The sequence below is a fragment of the Pleuronectes platessa genome, chromosome 1 (genome assembly GCF_947347685.1).
Source record: "Pleuronectes platessa chromosome 1, fPlePla1.1, whole genome shotgun sequence".
Taxonomy (NCBI): Eukaryota; Metazoa; Chordata; class Actinopteri; order Pleuronectiformes; family Pleuronectidae; genus Pleuronectes; species Pleuronectes platessa.
Window position 1 is genome coordinate 15434291 of NC_070626.1, and position 13707 is coordinate 15447997.

Genomic DNA, 13707 nt, shown 5'->3' on the forward strand with positions numbered 1-13707 from the left:
GTCCACTGGCTGCTCATACTGAACACTGAGATGAACTTCCTGTTTCTCATACCACCAATTGGCACAATACACCTATCGAGAATTTCCTTTATGATCTGTGACCGTCTGACACCAGATGCCTGATAACATTGAGGTTTTATATCAATAGACAACTACACTGGAGCCATAGGAGGGTTTGGTCTAATATTGCAGACAGACTAATGCTGCATGCATTCTGTACAGCATTTGCAGGAAAGAAGAATAATGCAATTCCAGACTGGCAACCACAAACTTCTGTCCTTGGAATATGTGTTTTATAGTTACACCCACACTTTTTACATGTCAGGGTCGATGGTCAGCTGGCTCATAACGTCTGTGTAATAGATGTGGTTCTTCTCCGGGTCTGCGAGAGCCGTCAGCATCTCTTCCATCTCCTCCTGAGTGAAGGGCTCACCTGGTTAAAAGACGAGCATCAAACAAAAACAACACAGACATGATTGTTAGTTGTTTTCAGGGGAATGATAGACACACAGACATATCTAGAAGATAAGTAAAAAACAACAGCCCACACATTACCTTCCTGTGTCATGTACTTTGTCATCTCCTCAGATTCCAGGTATCCTTTGTTTTCTTTGTCCAGAACCTGGAAACAGAGTGAGTGTTCAGTAAATCACATGTTATGTTAGATTCGCTCTGTGAATGCTGGAGAATACGCTAAATAACAGCAGCTAGTCCCACCTTAAAGGCCTGAAGCAGAAGGTCCTCGTGAATGGGAGGGAACCTAACATACACTCACAAACACACAAACAGACAGTTTGTATCTTCTGTTATACAAACTGTACTGTGAACTTTTCAATGAAACGTAAAAGCTTATATAGGAAATATTAAAGAGAACAAGGCTCAGATCATGTTGAAAACAAAAACAATCTGAAAAACTCAGAACACTGATAGGTTGTTAATTTGCTCCCTCAGTAACATCCAGTAGAAAAACACATACTGCTCAAAATATGTTTTAACACCAGCACCTGCTTCACTTCATACACGTACAGAACATAAACAGCTTGCATCAGTGCCTGGAGACAACAGAGCTCTTACTTCTTCTCCAGCAGCACTTTGGTCATGATTGGGAGAAACTTGTCCAGATGGATGTGTCCTGTGTGATCCTCTTCCACCTGGTTGAACAGGACAACACTTCTGGGTTAGGGATCTTGGACAATAATGGCTGCTAAAACATCACCCTCCATGTGTTACATATTTTATTTTTTTAAAGAGAAAATGAACAATATTAAAAAAGATTGATGGTTCTTCAATGCTTTTCAATCTGCAGGATAATGGGAAAACTGCTCTACAGATTTTCATGAAACTTGGAGGGAGGATGGGACATTGGCCAAAGAAAGAGGCCATTAAAGTTTGGCACAGATCCGGGCAAAGGTGCAGATCCAGGAATTTTATTTTTCACTTTTATTTAACATTGCAAGATATGACACATGATTTGATATTTTCACTGGTTTCACAGTGAATAATTCATAGATTTTGAATAGACAATCAGGCATATTTAGGGCACTGATATCCATGAGTTTGTGAAATGTTTGGCTGATCCAAATCCAAATCGGCATCTAGGAGATTTAAATGTGGTTTTACAGGTGTGTAGACTTTTTAAAGAAGCTGTACGGTAACATATGGCTACAAACCAGAGCTACATCAATGCAAACCGGAGACAATGTGCTGTGGCCTTAGCTATGAGGCTTGGTTGAAGTTAAGGGGAGAGTTGGGCCTTGGTCATCTGTATAATCATATTTCAGTAGTAGGTAAATTAGATACCGTAAAGTGATCAAAATTGATTTCAGAACCTGAGGAAAGTCTCTGATAATTGAGTTGACTTTTTCCTTTCATCCGAAATAAAACTAACACATTAGTGAAGACTTTTCTGACCTCGGCTATGAAGTCATGTAGGTCTTTCTGAGAGGGAAAGCAACCCAGGGCATAGATGATGGTGCCAAGCTCCCTAAAAACAAAAAGATAAAACGAGTAAATCATCATAGATCACACAATATCAATACTTTTTAAGACTTTTGCTGACAATTGCTGTGGTACTGATGTCTTTTTTTGGTTAATATAGCCATTACCGAGCCAAGTGGCCACTATTGAGTCTTGTGACCTTAGTCACCATCAGTATGAGCTGATTTCTAACTTCATTGTTATCTCTGTTAACTTTCCACCAAACCAAAAATTAGCTGGGAGGAACACGGAGTTATGAACAGGGCACGATGGGTGTAGCTTCCCACATGAACTTTACATTTACTGGGTTCACTCTGTAATTTACTCTTTTTAAAACACACAGTGTCCTTATCCTGAGGTTCAAAAACCAACACATGGTTTAGACGATGTGGAATATAATTGGAGGCCTGTATTTAGACCCAACAGGATCTGTTTTGAATACAGACCTTCATTCACTTTCTGAGGCTATCCAAATCAATGTAGGAGCCTGCGTTGCAAACTCGACTGAACAGTAGTATTCAGAGTAGTAGTAATATCGATTATTTAGTTTTAAAGAGAATAATAATGGATCTTAATGAAACAAATCTGACATGTTTAGGCCACTGCAATTTATGAGTGTCTGAAATTTGGTGCAGATCCCAAAGAAAAGCGGCTTCTAGTGAACTTAAATGGGTTTTCATAGGGAGACTGTTAGTTATGTCTTCTACTTGTTATTCTAGCTTACATCTGTGACCTAGTGGTTTAATATTACATGTTTCTTCTTAAGAAAAGCTAAAAGGTACCATGTGTTGTATAAATTATGTGTCGTCTAATAAAGTTTGGGGGCGCCAGATAACAATGGCTAATGGGGACATAAATAAAATTATGACTTAGCTACATATGGGCTCTGGGGCTTAAGGGGAGACTGAACGAGGGTCTGCAGGCCATGGGTCAGTTGCCTGGTTGGTGGGCCACCATCAGAGTGCAGGCAGCTGGAGGAGCTCACCGGACATCCACTGTGTTGTTAGCCTCGTAGTCGAACGCCTGAAAAGCAGCTCTGATCTTCTTGTCAACATCTGACACTATGGATTCTGACAGAGACAAACAAGTGATCAGACAACTTATACTGGTACAATGTTCATAACGCTAAAGTACATTGTAAAGGGGACATTGTAAAGGGGATGAACTGAAACGGTCTCGTTTTTTGTCTAAAGGTGACACTCTCAACAATATAGTATATAACAAAGAGGTTATATCGATCTGACCTGCGCTCTGCCTTTTAGCCTCCATGTTTGGTCCCTCTGCGGCCGGGTGGTTGCTAGGCAACGATACAACGGTGCTGCCGCTTGAATTTAGCTGCTTGTCTACTATAGGTGTTACGGTCAATGTACATAAAAAGGTCGAAGATAGTTGTTCATACGCAGGTTGATTCAAGGTGCTGCACGTTTAAAACAACACAGAATAAAACTCAGAAAGCAGAACAAACGACAACAGAGGTAAAGAGATCAAAGAATTAAAAGGAATGAAAAGGATAAATCCGTATATACGTTTCAAAATAAGTTATAGTAGTAAAATAATAACAATAAAATCTATAGAGCTTTGTAAAACAATAACATACTAATAGAATAAAATTCAATGATGACCTTGTATGAGCCTTTAAATAAGTTCAAGACACATATATCGTTCAACTTTGCAACAGTCTAAGACATCAGAGCAATCTATGACCACAGTGACATTAAAGCAAACTGACAACAACGAATGTTTTGCTTAATAAATCCTTTCAATTTGTAATTTTATAAAGATTGGGTTGAGTGAAATAGTGAGTCACAAACAAGTGTTATTCTTTTAGTTTAACGCTTCGATACACAACATGGTTCAAAAGTTTATTTTCTTTATATTTGCAGTTAAGGAATTTCATCATTCAATATTTCAGGTATTCCCCTTATTTTAATTTTTCCTTTGATACTTTTTTAATAAAAACATCGTTTTGTATCACTACCCTTCTGAAGCACATGGGTCAAAATGATTTCATGCATGAGTATTTCTTTGGTATTTTTTTGAGATAAATGTATTTAAGTTTTCATTAAATATCTTGTTTTTGATTACCACAAATCATTATTTTCCTTTTTCCTTTCTTACCTCCTAAACAAATGTTCATTTTGTGAAAATGTTGGTGCTTATTGGACAATGCACAAACATTAAAAAGTTTAAAAAAAAATACCGCCTTCCTTTTTTAACTCAGTCAGAATTGTGTAGCTGAGTCCAAAATTTCATTTTACCTGAGCTGAGATAAAACAGCTGTCATGTTGTAGATCTTAACCTCCATTAGATGGCGCTGACATTTCTGTAGAGGCCAGCCACTGCAGTAAATCACCTCCACCGGCAGGGGGCGTGAGTTTATATGTCAGAACAATGACATGTGGGACGGAGGAGGATTCTCATGATGGGGAAATTAATGTACTGCAACATAATTTGTATTATGAGGGCCAAATACGGTTCAATACCATGACTGTGAGGACATTGCTGGTCCTCACAAATCCAAAGGCTTGTTTGACGGTTAAGACTTGGTTTTAGGGTGTAGTATTCTTATTTTATATTCAATTTCTGCCAATACATTCTCTTTCATTGGACTTGAAGTGTTACTTCCTACTTGCTGAGGCCTTTTTAACTCTTGCTGCTGTAATACTGCAAAATTCCCCATTGCGGGACTAATAAAGTATTATCTAAACTTGATGACACCAAAACTGGCCAAACTAGAGCGCGCGCGCGTGTGTGTGTGGTGCTGCTGGTTTGAAGCTTCCGCAGGCAGACATGAGTTGAGTTATACAGGTTCTAAGGTTCCGCGAAGGCTCCTCCCGCTCCACCGGAATGTGTGTGGGTCGGTGTGGACGTGGCGCGGCGGAAAACACGGAGACGGGAGCACAAAGGAGGCTCCCTGCGCAAACTCACTGACACGGCAGCTCGTCCACGTGGAACCTGTCATTGACCAAAACACAGTCCGGTCTCCGTGGCAGCCATAAAGGGGGGTGGGGGTGCAGGACGTTGCGCAGTGCAGGACCGGGAGGTGGGAGTTGGGACGGTGCGGGGACAGAGACAGAGGTGGAGGCTGCTCCAGATGTGAACCAGTGGACATCAAGCTGCCTGAGCTAAAGACAGTCACCATGCAGACAGGTAGGCTCCTTATTACTAAACACCTGGATCCATCATATTAGAGTGAGCAAGCCCAATCTATGATAATAATATGATAATAATAATTCAATCAAGGCAGATCTCACACTCGAACTTATTCATTTCAGTTTGAATTCGTGGCTTTGATTCAAAGCAGGAAGAGGAACCGTCTTTGTGAATGAGGCTGTGTAGTGATGCTGCAGTGTTAGCATCGCTGCTGCTCCCTTGGAGGGGGGAGCCGTAGTTTGTGACTCTGTGTGTTTGAGTGGGGATAAAGCAGCACCTGAATCCACACATACAACATGTGCACGTGCTGCTTGCTTGACACTGTGGATGTGCCCGATGCTATAAGTAGATGCAGAGGTTTGAGTCGATGGAACCATGATGGAGCACAGGGTTCAGCATCTGTCCCACTGGCCTGCAGGACTGCAGCTCTGGTGTTTTATGTGTAGACAGCAGGAGGGACATGTAGATTTGACACAGCTAAATGTACAAACTGCTTCTAGGTTATAGAAGTATGAGGCTGTATTTAAGCCTCTTTAGACACATCATGCAACCATCACTCTTCAACCACAACACTGCCCCCAACGTTTATCCATCCATGTTTAATCCAACCAGGACATATCTAGAGACAACAGTTCTCTTTGAGTTTTGCTTCTTTAGGTGAATATTGTGGTAAAAGTGTCGACTGCTTCCAGGTAAATTCATCAGATACAATTACATCATCCTTTATCAGTCCCACTGTGTGAGGACCTTTGCCACGACCATGGTCTGTACAGAGGTGATGTGAGGTGATAACATGGCTGTGTGCTCATAGGTGTTGTTGTGAAGTCTCACCTGGGCACGTTGGTCCTGTGTGTCCTGTTCCTGCTCCTCAACCTGTGTCTGGCTGCACCAGGTCAACCAGGGACACTGAGGTAACCCCACCTCCCTGTCCACCCAATGCCACTCTCTCTGTCTCCCTTTATGTTTTCATATATTTTACCACAATTGATACTGAACATTTTTACTGATAATTTTAAGTGAATTTTGTAAGGGAAATGTAACATTTGACCACAATATGATCATGTTAATTACCCCTTTGATTGATCATGATTGAATCTCAAACAATGTAACCTTGATCATGCTGTATCCTGTACAACTGAATGAATCTTGGCCTGGTGGCTTTAATTAAGGCATTGTTGCCTAGATCCCATGAAAAGATCCTGACCTGTGACTTTGTAACAACCCCAACCAGAGTGAGAGGGATGAGCCAAATGTATAAATACAAAGAACTGCTTCCCATCAGTGTGCATATAACAAACTAACCTTTGTCGTATGCACCATGGTTTGAGCATTAAAGTGTGACAATACTGTAAGAGAATTGTGTCTCGTTCCTTGTTGATAAGGTGGGATTGCAGAAATTGCCAAGACAATTTCCACAATGACAATATCTCATGCAACATTAGAATGGCCTTAAATCTATAACACTATATATTTCTTTTTAAATTAATAAAAATATGATGAACTCTTTGAGAATTCAACAAAACCTTGAAAAGGGCCTGATCTCACAATGTTGAAGAGTTCCTGGCTCTTCCTCCAAATCGTATGGATTCTTCCCTGACCCATACTTCATCTTTCCACCAAGTTCTCTTCAGTATTTTTGTTACGTTAACTTTCTTACAAACAAACAAACCAACAAACAGAAATGTGGTGAAAACATAACCTCTTTGGCGAAGGTAATAAAATGGCATGAAAGTAAAAGAAGAGGCTTTTGACACATGTTTTATTACAGTGTTTATTTGTTGATCTCACAGAGAGGATTCAGTAGATGCCAATCCGCCTTCCGTAGCACTACCCAATCCCTTTGGCTCTGGGGAGGAGGATCGCAGGTGAGTAATGCAACCACATGTCTTTCAGTCTGTTATAGTGGACGAAGAAGCTACTGTCCGGTGACTCTGTGGACTTTGGCTGCTGTGTTGGGCTGATGATGTGGCCTGCACCATATACCGATAAAATCACATGTGCGATAACACTGCTTCATGTGGCAAATAAGACACATTTTCCCTTCACATCTCGGTCACTGTGCAGCAGTGTGCTGACTCGTAGCGGAAGAAAACTAGAGAAGTAAACACTTTTTGCCACAGTGTGCTGACATAGATTATTTCCACTGGCTGATAACATTAATGCCTGTGTACATGACTCATATCTCGTTATTGGTGGAGGTCGTCTGGGAGGGGTTTCTCCAGGTACTCCAGATTTCCTGATTGAAATGACCTTGTAATGTTTCAGCGGCCGCCATACAAAGATTTGTTTGAGTTCTCTGAATGATAAGGAAAGGAGCTTTAATGCTTCCTAGCTTATTTCCTTAAATACAGGAAACACTGGAAAATCCTTAATGAAAGAAATGGAGAAAAACACAGCCCCAGGATTTTTTTGAGGCAGCAACATTTTAAACGACGCAACATCATAGTTGCACCTGGAGGGACCCATGTAAATATAAGAGACAGAACAGCTGTTTTATTCTCTTAACATGATCCAGAGCTGTTGAACACGATCATCTGAGCTTCTGATTTCTTCTCTCGTAAACAGCAGAGACAAAAATCTGAAACACAAGGAAAACATACGTATAAGGGCTCAAGGGCTCAGAAAAAGTCGTCCTGTCATCTGGTTAATGTAAAATGTGGAATAACCTGCACAGTACTTTTAGATGAGGTGGCACCTCTTCCTGCTACGTTGAGTCATGAGTCAAGACGTAGCTTAAAAATAAAAGAAGTAGCCTAAAATTCTGCCCCCTTGTGACTGAATGTCATACATGAACCCAACTATACTTAAAGTAGAGATACACACATTTATGAGTTGTAACACAAATTTATCCTTGTTGAACAAATGGGACTCTTCAGTTTTAGTTCTCGACTCTCAGTGTTTTATTGCTGGATTGAAAATGTTGGATTGAAAATGGTTTATTGAAACAGGTTGTGTCTGCCACAGGTTGCTGCAGAGTTTCATTCAGTCCAGTGTGAAGGAGTCAGACGGTCAGGAAGGAGCAGATATCAGCTCCTGGGAACAAGGTAGATATCTCCACCTGCTGGTGTGACTTAAGTTCTATGTTCTTTGTTCTAAGTTTTATGACTTTGACTTTTTGAATCTGTTTGAGATGATGACAAGAGATTATTTAAACTTTTGTCTGGGGTTCTGTGGAAGGTTTGTGTTCCAAACAGTGTTAATTTTGGCAGCTATTTTTGATTTAGTCTTAGTCTTAGTCTTTTGACGAAAATGCATATTAGTTTTAGTCACCTTTTAGTCATTTTAATCCTTCTTAGTTTTAGTCTAGTTTTAGTCGACGAAAACAAATTACATTTTAGTCTAGTTTTAGTCGACGAAAACTAATTCCATTTTAGTCTAGTTTTAGTCACATTTAATAGCCACATTAAACTCCTTTTCTATAAAAACATATAGCTGCAGCCTAATAGCTTAAAAATATATATTTAATTTTAAATGTGAAAACAAAAAGGGAGAGCAGGTCAGACTGGAGCCGGACACAGAAACTGAACATCGGTACAAACCAACTGCAGCTTCTGCTCTGATGAAGAAGCTGCTGCGCTGATCTCTGAGCAGCTGAGACCAGAGAAACTCTGGTTTTCACTGTTTCCATAGTTAAGAAGCAGTCGGTCACTGAGAGGCTGCTCCACGAGAACGCGCTCTGCTTTCACTGTGTCTCTCTGAGCGAGTGCGCGAGGCGGGGGGCGGAGCTACGGACCGGAGCGCTATCTGGGAGCGCACAGGCACACACACACACACACACACACACACACACACACACACAGATTCACTCGCCCGCTCCTGATACTTCATGACGGCCTGATACGATGATGTTTTAAAAATTATTGTGACTTAGTCAACCACCAACATTTTCGTCTCGTCTCGTCTCGTCAACGAAAATTAAAATAGATTTCGTCATAGTTTTTATTTTCAAAGATTCGTTTTCGTTACGTCTTCGTCTCGTCTTCGTCATGGAAAAAAGGTCGTTAACGAATATATTTCGTCATCGTCTTCGTCAACGAAATTAACACTGGTTCCAAACCATATTCTTGACCTTCTTTGCGAAGTGCCTTGAGATAATGTAAATTATGATTTGATGCTATACGAATAAAATTGAACTGAATTAATTGTTATCGTCACTAAACCTGTGTTTGTGTGTAAATAGTTTGACATGTTCTTGATGTTCACCCTCTGCAACAGTAAATCAAGGTTATGCATCTGTGGTCAATGGTGATTCTTTAGTGAGCAAATTTACTATGGATCTGTAATGTGATTGCTTTGATTGTCCTTCGATGTGTTCTATAGCTACGATACTCAGTATTCAGTCTTGTATCTTTATTATTATTTGATTTAAAGGAAATTGTAATTGCATTCCTACAAATTGTAGATTTAATGGATGAAACACTTTTCTTCAACCAGCAGGTATTTTAAAAAAATCTGTCAATCTTGGGTTTTACTGGTTTTTAAACGTGTTACTCTTCTTCTTCTCTCTCTCAGAGGTGTTCTTCCTGTTTCGTCTGTATGACTTCGACCGCAGTGGGTTGTTGGACGGCTTGGAGATGATGAAGCTCCTCTCAGACTATATCTCCCATCATACACCAGGAGTACAGGACAATGAGTTTCTGAGGAGGAATGAGGTATGTGTGTGTGTGTGTGTGTACTCATTTTATTTAATTTTTTGTATTTTTTACTTTTCCAGCATATGCATGGACCTTTTTAGGACCAGTAGACCTCATGGGGACCAAAGCCTTGTCCTAAAGAGGAAACACATAATTTCTGAGGTCACAGTTAAGGTTATGGTTAGGCTGTCCACAATGAATGAGAGTCAATGCTGCACAAACCTTAGTAACTTTAAGTAAGAGTGGAAATAATTATTAATTAGTAATTAATAATTACTTCAAAAAGTCCCAAAATCTATTTGTATGGGAAGGCTGTTTTTATCTCATCTGCACTTGTTTGTGTTCTCTCTGAGTCCAGGTGGTGCCGATGGTAGACTTTTTACTTCAGACTCAGGATCTAAACCAGGACGGCCTACTGGCCCCCTCAGAGCTGCTCTCTCCTTCATTACCTCACACAAAGGTACTGTGCATGCACAAACACACACACACACACACACACACACACACACACACACAAACACACACACAGAGTTTAAAGCCAGAATAGAACATGGATTATATGGTATTCTGTTCAGACAGTGTGATTGCACAGTGATGAATTGAATTGTAGTGAATTTGTTACTGTTGTCATCAACATGTCATCACCAACAAACCTACAATTTAATCAGGAGATACACCCTTTGTATTTTTGTCATGAGTGTATTCTTCTCACATTTCAAATGAAAAGAAATTATACAAATATAAATGTAATAATTTAAAAATAAAAAATATTGTAATAATATGATATGTGGAACTTGAGTTTTGGCGTATTCTGTATTATTTTTTATTCTTATATTCATTTTGATATTTTGATAAATCAAATTGTGTTTTGTAAGCGGAGGTGTTGTGTTACCAACAATTAATATGTGGACAGGGGTTGTGTCTTATTTGAAATGTGCATTTTATTATAGATTACTGAAGCGTACCTAGTTTCATCAGTGCAGTAACATTATGTCCCACCTCCCACCACACAGGACTCCGGCAGCGAGGTGGCAGCGGAGGAGAGGCTAGCAAAGCCCGGTACTGGGGAGGACACAGCAGGAGCAGCGGAGCTGAGAGAGGAGGCTCATGGGGGTTTACAGCCTCAAGAGAACGAGCAACCTCAAGATGAAGTGAAGACCGAAGAGGGAGATGGACTCATAAAGCTTTCAGATGAACTAAATGCACAACAACTCCCAAACGTCCCAGCAGAAGATCAGGAGCATCACCAGAGAGCGCCCGTACATCAGGGGCAACCCGAGATGTGAATCCACTAACACACTAGAGATCCTTCTGGCCTCCTGGGTCCTGAGTACCACTATCAACTGAAAGAACCTCTTAGTTTTCCTCCTCACTGAAGGATCTGATCTTACAATGGACTGTTTAACATGTTTAACATTATTGATGAAGTGTGTTAATGAAATCTGTTGAAAGTATTCCTGTCACTGTGTTGGAAAACAGGCGTCACCTTTTGCTTTCATTCTGATTACAAAAATATCTTAAGCTGTAAAAGGGACAAAAGTCCTGAGTTCCAGATGCAATAATACCCATGTTTGTAAGATTGAAGCCATCAGAATAGTACTTATGAACACATTTTTTTCCCAACAAGACAAACCGTTGATCATTGAATTTGAAATCATTTGAAAGTTATAAGATGTGTTTAATGTGGAATTTCTTCAATACTAAATCACCCTTTTCTTCCAGACGTGATTTCGTAGCAGATTTGACTGTTTTTCTTTGCACAGACTGTTACAAGCAGCTCAGTTGTGTTTTTAAATTTTATTCAGCATTTCCTTAAAATGGGGTTAAAAGGCAAATGTAATTATATGTATATTTTGATGAGGAATTCAATGTTCCTGAATGAGTTTTGTCACTTTGAAATCATAGAACAGCCCGACTACAGTGTTGAGTTACAGCACTAGACTACAGGCTCATGAATGTTCATCCTCACAGGCAGTGACAGGAAGGCCTTACTGAATGCCATTAGATCTGATGCAATTCTAAATTCTCTAGTCTTTATCTGCGAACTGGAAATGTGTTTACAGCCTGACAGGGTTTACTACTTGTTTTTCATTTGTTTACTTTTCTAATCATTTATGCATTTATATAGCTGGACAAAACAAAGTTAATACTGTCCCTCTCTCTTTCACTCTGCCTCCTGATTCTGAAATGGGTAAGATATGTCAAAATGTCTCATTCTAAATCAAATGAAATTGAAAAGGCAGGAACACAAAACATACACACACTGTGTACTATTATAAGAAAGATATCTTTATTAGTAATTGGCTTTCCACATAAGCATGTGGCAAGGAGGTCCTAGAACAGAGCCTGGCGCAAAATATAACTTATCGCAATCATTGAAATAGAATGAATTTTGACGAAAGTGGTCCTGGCTGAAAATAAATCAATTCAACAGAGTCACTGTTGTTTAGAGTCACTGACACCTTTAGAGAAGTTCTTTAACATTTCCACAAACATTTAATTGAGTTCAAAGGTAAACTGCTTAGATTGTGGTGGTCAAAGGTCATGGTCGTGGTAACATGAAAATGTTCCTGGCAAATAAAGACGAGAGCTTCAGTCGTGCAGATGTTCTCTTTTTCAAACATTTGATCCAGCAAACATCAAAAGATTTTTTACTGGATCACACATGTGGTAAAAAATCTTTGTTGTTGTTCCAATTTTGTGACGTCAACATGAGGAGCTATATCGGGAGAATGTCATGATATCTTTAACAAATATACTTCACTTGGACTCAGAGATTGACCTTTAGATTTTGTTGGTCAAAGGTTGAGATCACTGTGACAGCAAAAAACACATTTTTTGCCATAACTCAAAAGTTCATGTGCTAATTATAATGAAAGAATAATAATTATAAAGATTATATAATAATTAATACATTTTTCTATCCAAAAAATAAAGTCAATGTCCGTCTCATATCATAATGTTCTGAAAAACGATTTATTTGTAGCCATAACTCGAGAGCAGAGGGGAGATTGTTACCATTTGACTGAGTGGAGGGATAAAAATAAAAGCCACAGCAAATCAGTTTATTTGAAGCTCAAAAATCAGAAGCCTCCTCTCCCAGACTGTCAGACATCTGGACACCAGGTGAGTGACTGCAGCACCAGTCCAGCAGAGCTGAAGCAGCCTGCAGCAGCTGAGCACAATACCAGCAGCGCTATCTCCTGGTTCTACAGGAAAGTGTAATGATTTGTTAAAATGCAAGAGGGTCATTCTATGGGTTGTAGTAAATCTCTATTGAGTGAATGAGAGTCTAACAACTGGGCCTTTCAGAGGAAAATGGAGACGCTCACTGATTTATGTCTAAGTATTTTATATGTAAGGAAATTGTATTTTCATTAATAAAACATTTTTCATTTCAGTTTAAAGAGTAAAAGGAGTGAGAACAGTCACAACCTTTTACAGCCTCAATGTTAGTACTCTAAGGTATCGTCTTTATTTCACTGGTCACTGATCACTTTCAGCTCCAGTTGAAACCATCAGCACCTTCCCTGTTGCTTCACATTAAAAGCTTTCTACTCACAAGCCAGCTGGATGCTTTTATTGTGATAATGTGTAAGATATGCATTTCAATGTGTTTCTGTCATGTTAATGGAGCGACAGTTGAAGTGCTGTTCTTATTTTAAACAAGTCTGACCAGACCAGACATGGATGAGTTTTTAAAATTGCAGTTATTGTGACAAGGTCAACGTCAACATGTCATCAAGGTCAAGAACCATGTCTTGCTTCTATAGAAACCCATAGGTGTGGTTCATACAGTAAATACACCAGACACACTAAAAGCCAGATGGATAACAATCAGAAGTAATGAACTGTACTGCAGGGATTTGACCACAAGAGGTCTCAGTAACTCTGGATAACACTATTTGGTCTGTTCTAGGTTTAAGAGATCACACATTACATC

General features: G+C 39.6%; 2 protein-coding genes across 2 annotated transcripts; one reads left to right on the forward strand and one right to left on the reverse strand.

The window, feature by feature from the left end:
• Positions 1–306: 306 nt before the first annotated feature.
• efcab2 (EF-hand calcium binding domain 2) lies at positions 307–5119 on the reverse strand. Its single transcript, XM_053422444.1, has 8 exons — positions 4906–5119; positions 3222–3323; positions 2963–3047; positions 1912–1984; positions 1075–1151; positions 718–760; positions 556–622; positions 307–433 (listed from the first exon to the last, which is right to left on the reverse strand). The coding sequence occupies exons 1-8, from the start codon at positions 5117–5119 to the stop codon at positions 315–317; spliced, it is 780 nt and encodes a 259-aa protein (XP_053278419.1). The 3' UTR covers positions 307–314.
• Positions 4783–12359, forward strand: cgref1 (cell growth regulator with EF-hand domain 1). The gene is made up of 7 exons (XM_053425778.1): positions 4783–5127; positions 5942–6041; positions 6921–6995; positions 8095–8174; positions 9643–9782; positions 10123–10224; positions 10778–12359. The coding sequence occupies exons 1-7, from the start codon at positions 5118–5120 to the stop codon at positions 11048–11050; spliced, it is 780 nt and encodes a 259-aa protein (XP_053281753.1). The 5' UTR covers positions 4783–5117; the 3' UTR covers positions 11051–12359.
• Positions 12360–13707: the final 1348 nt, after the last annotated feature.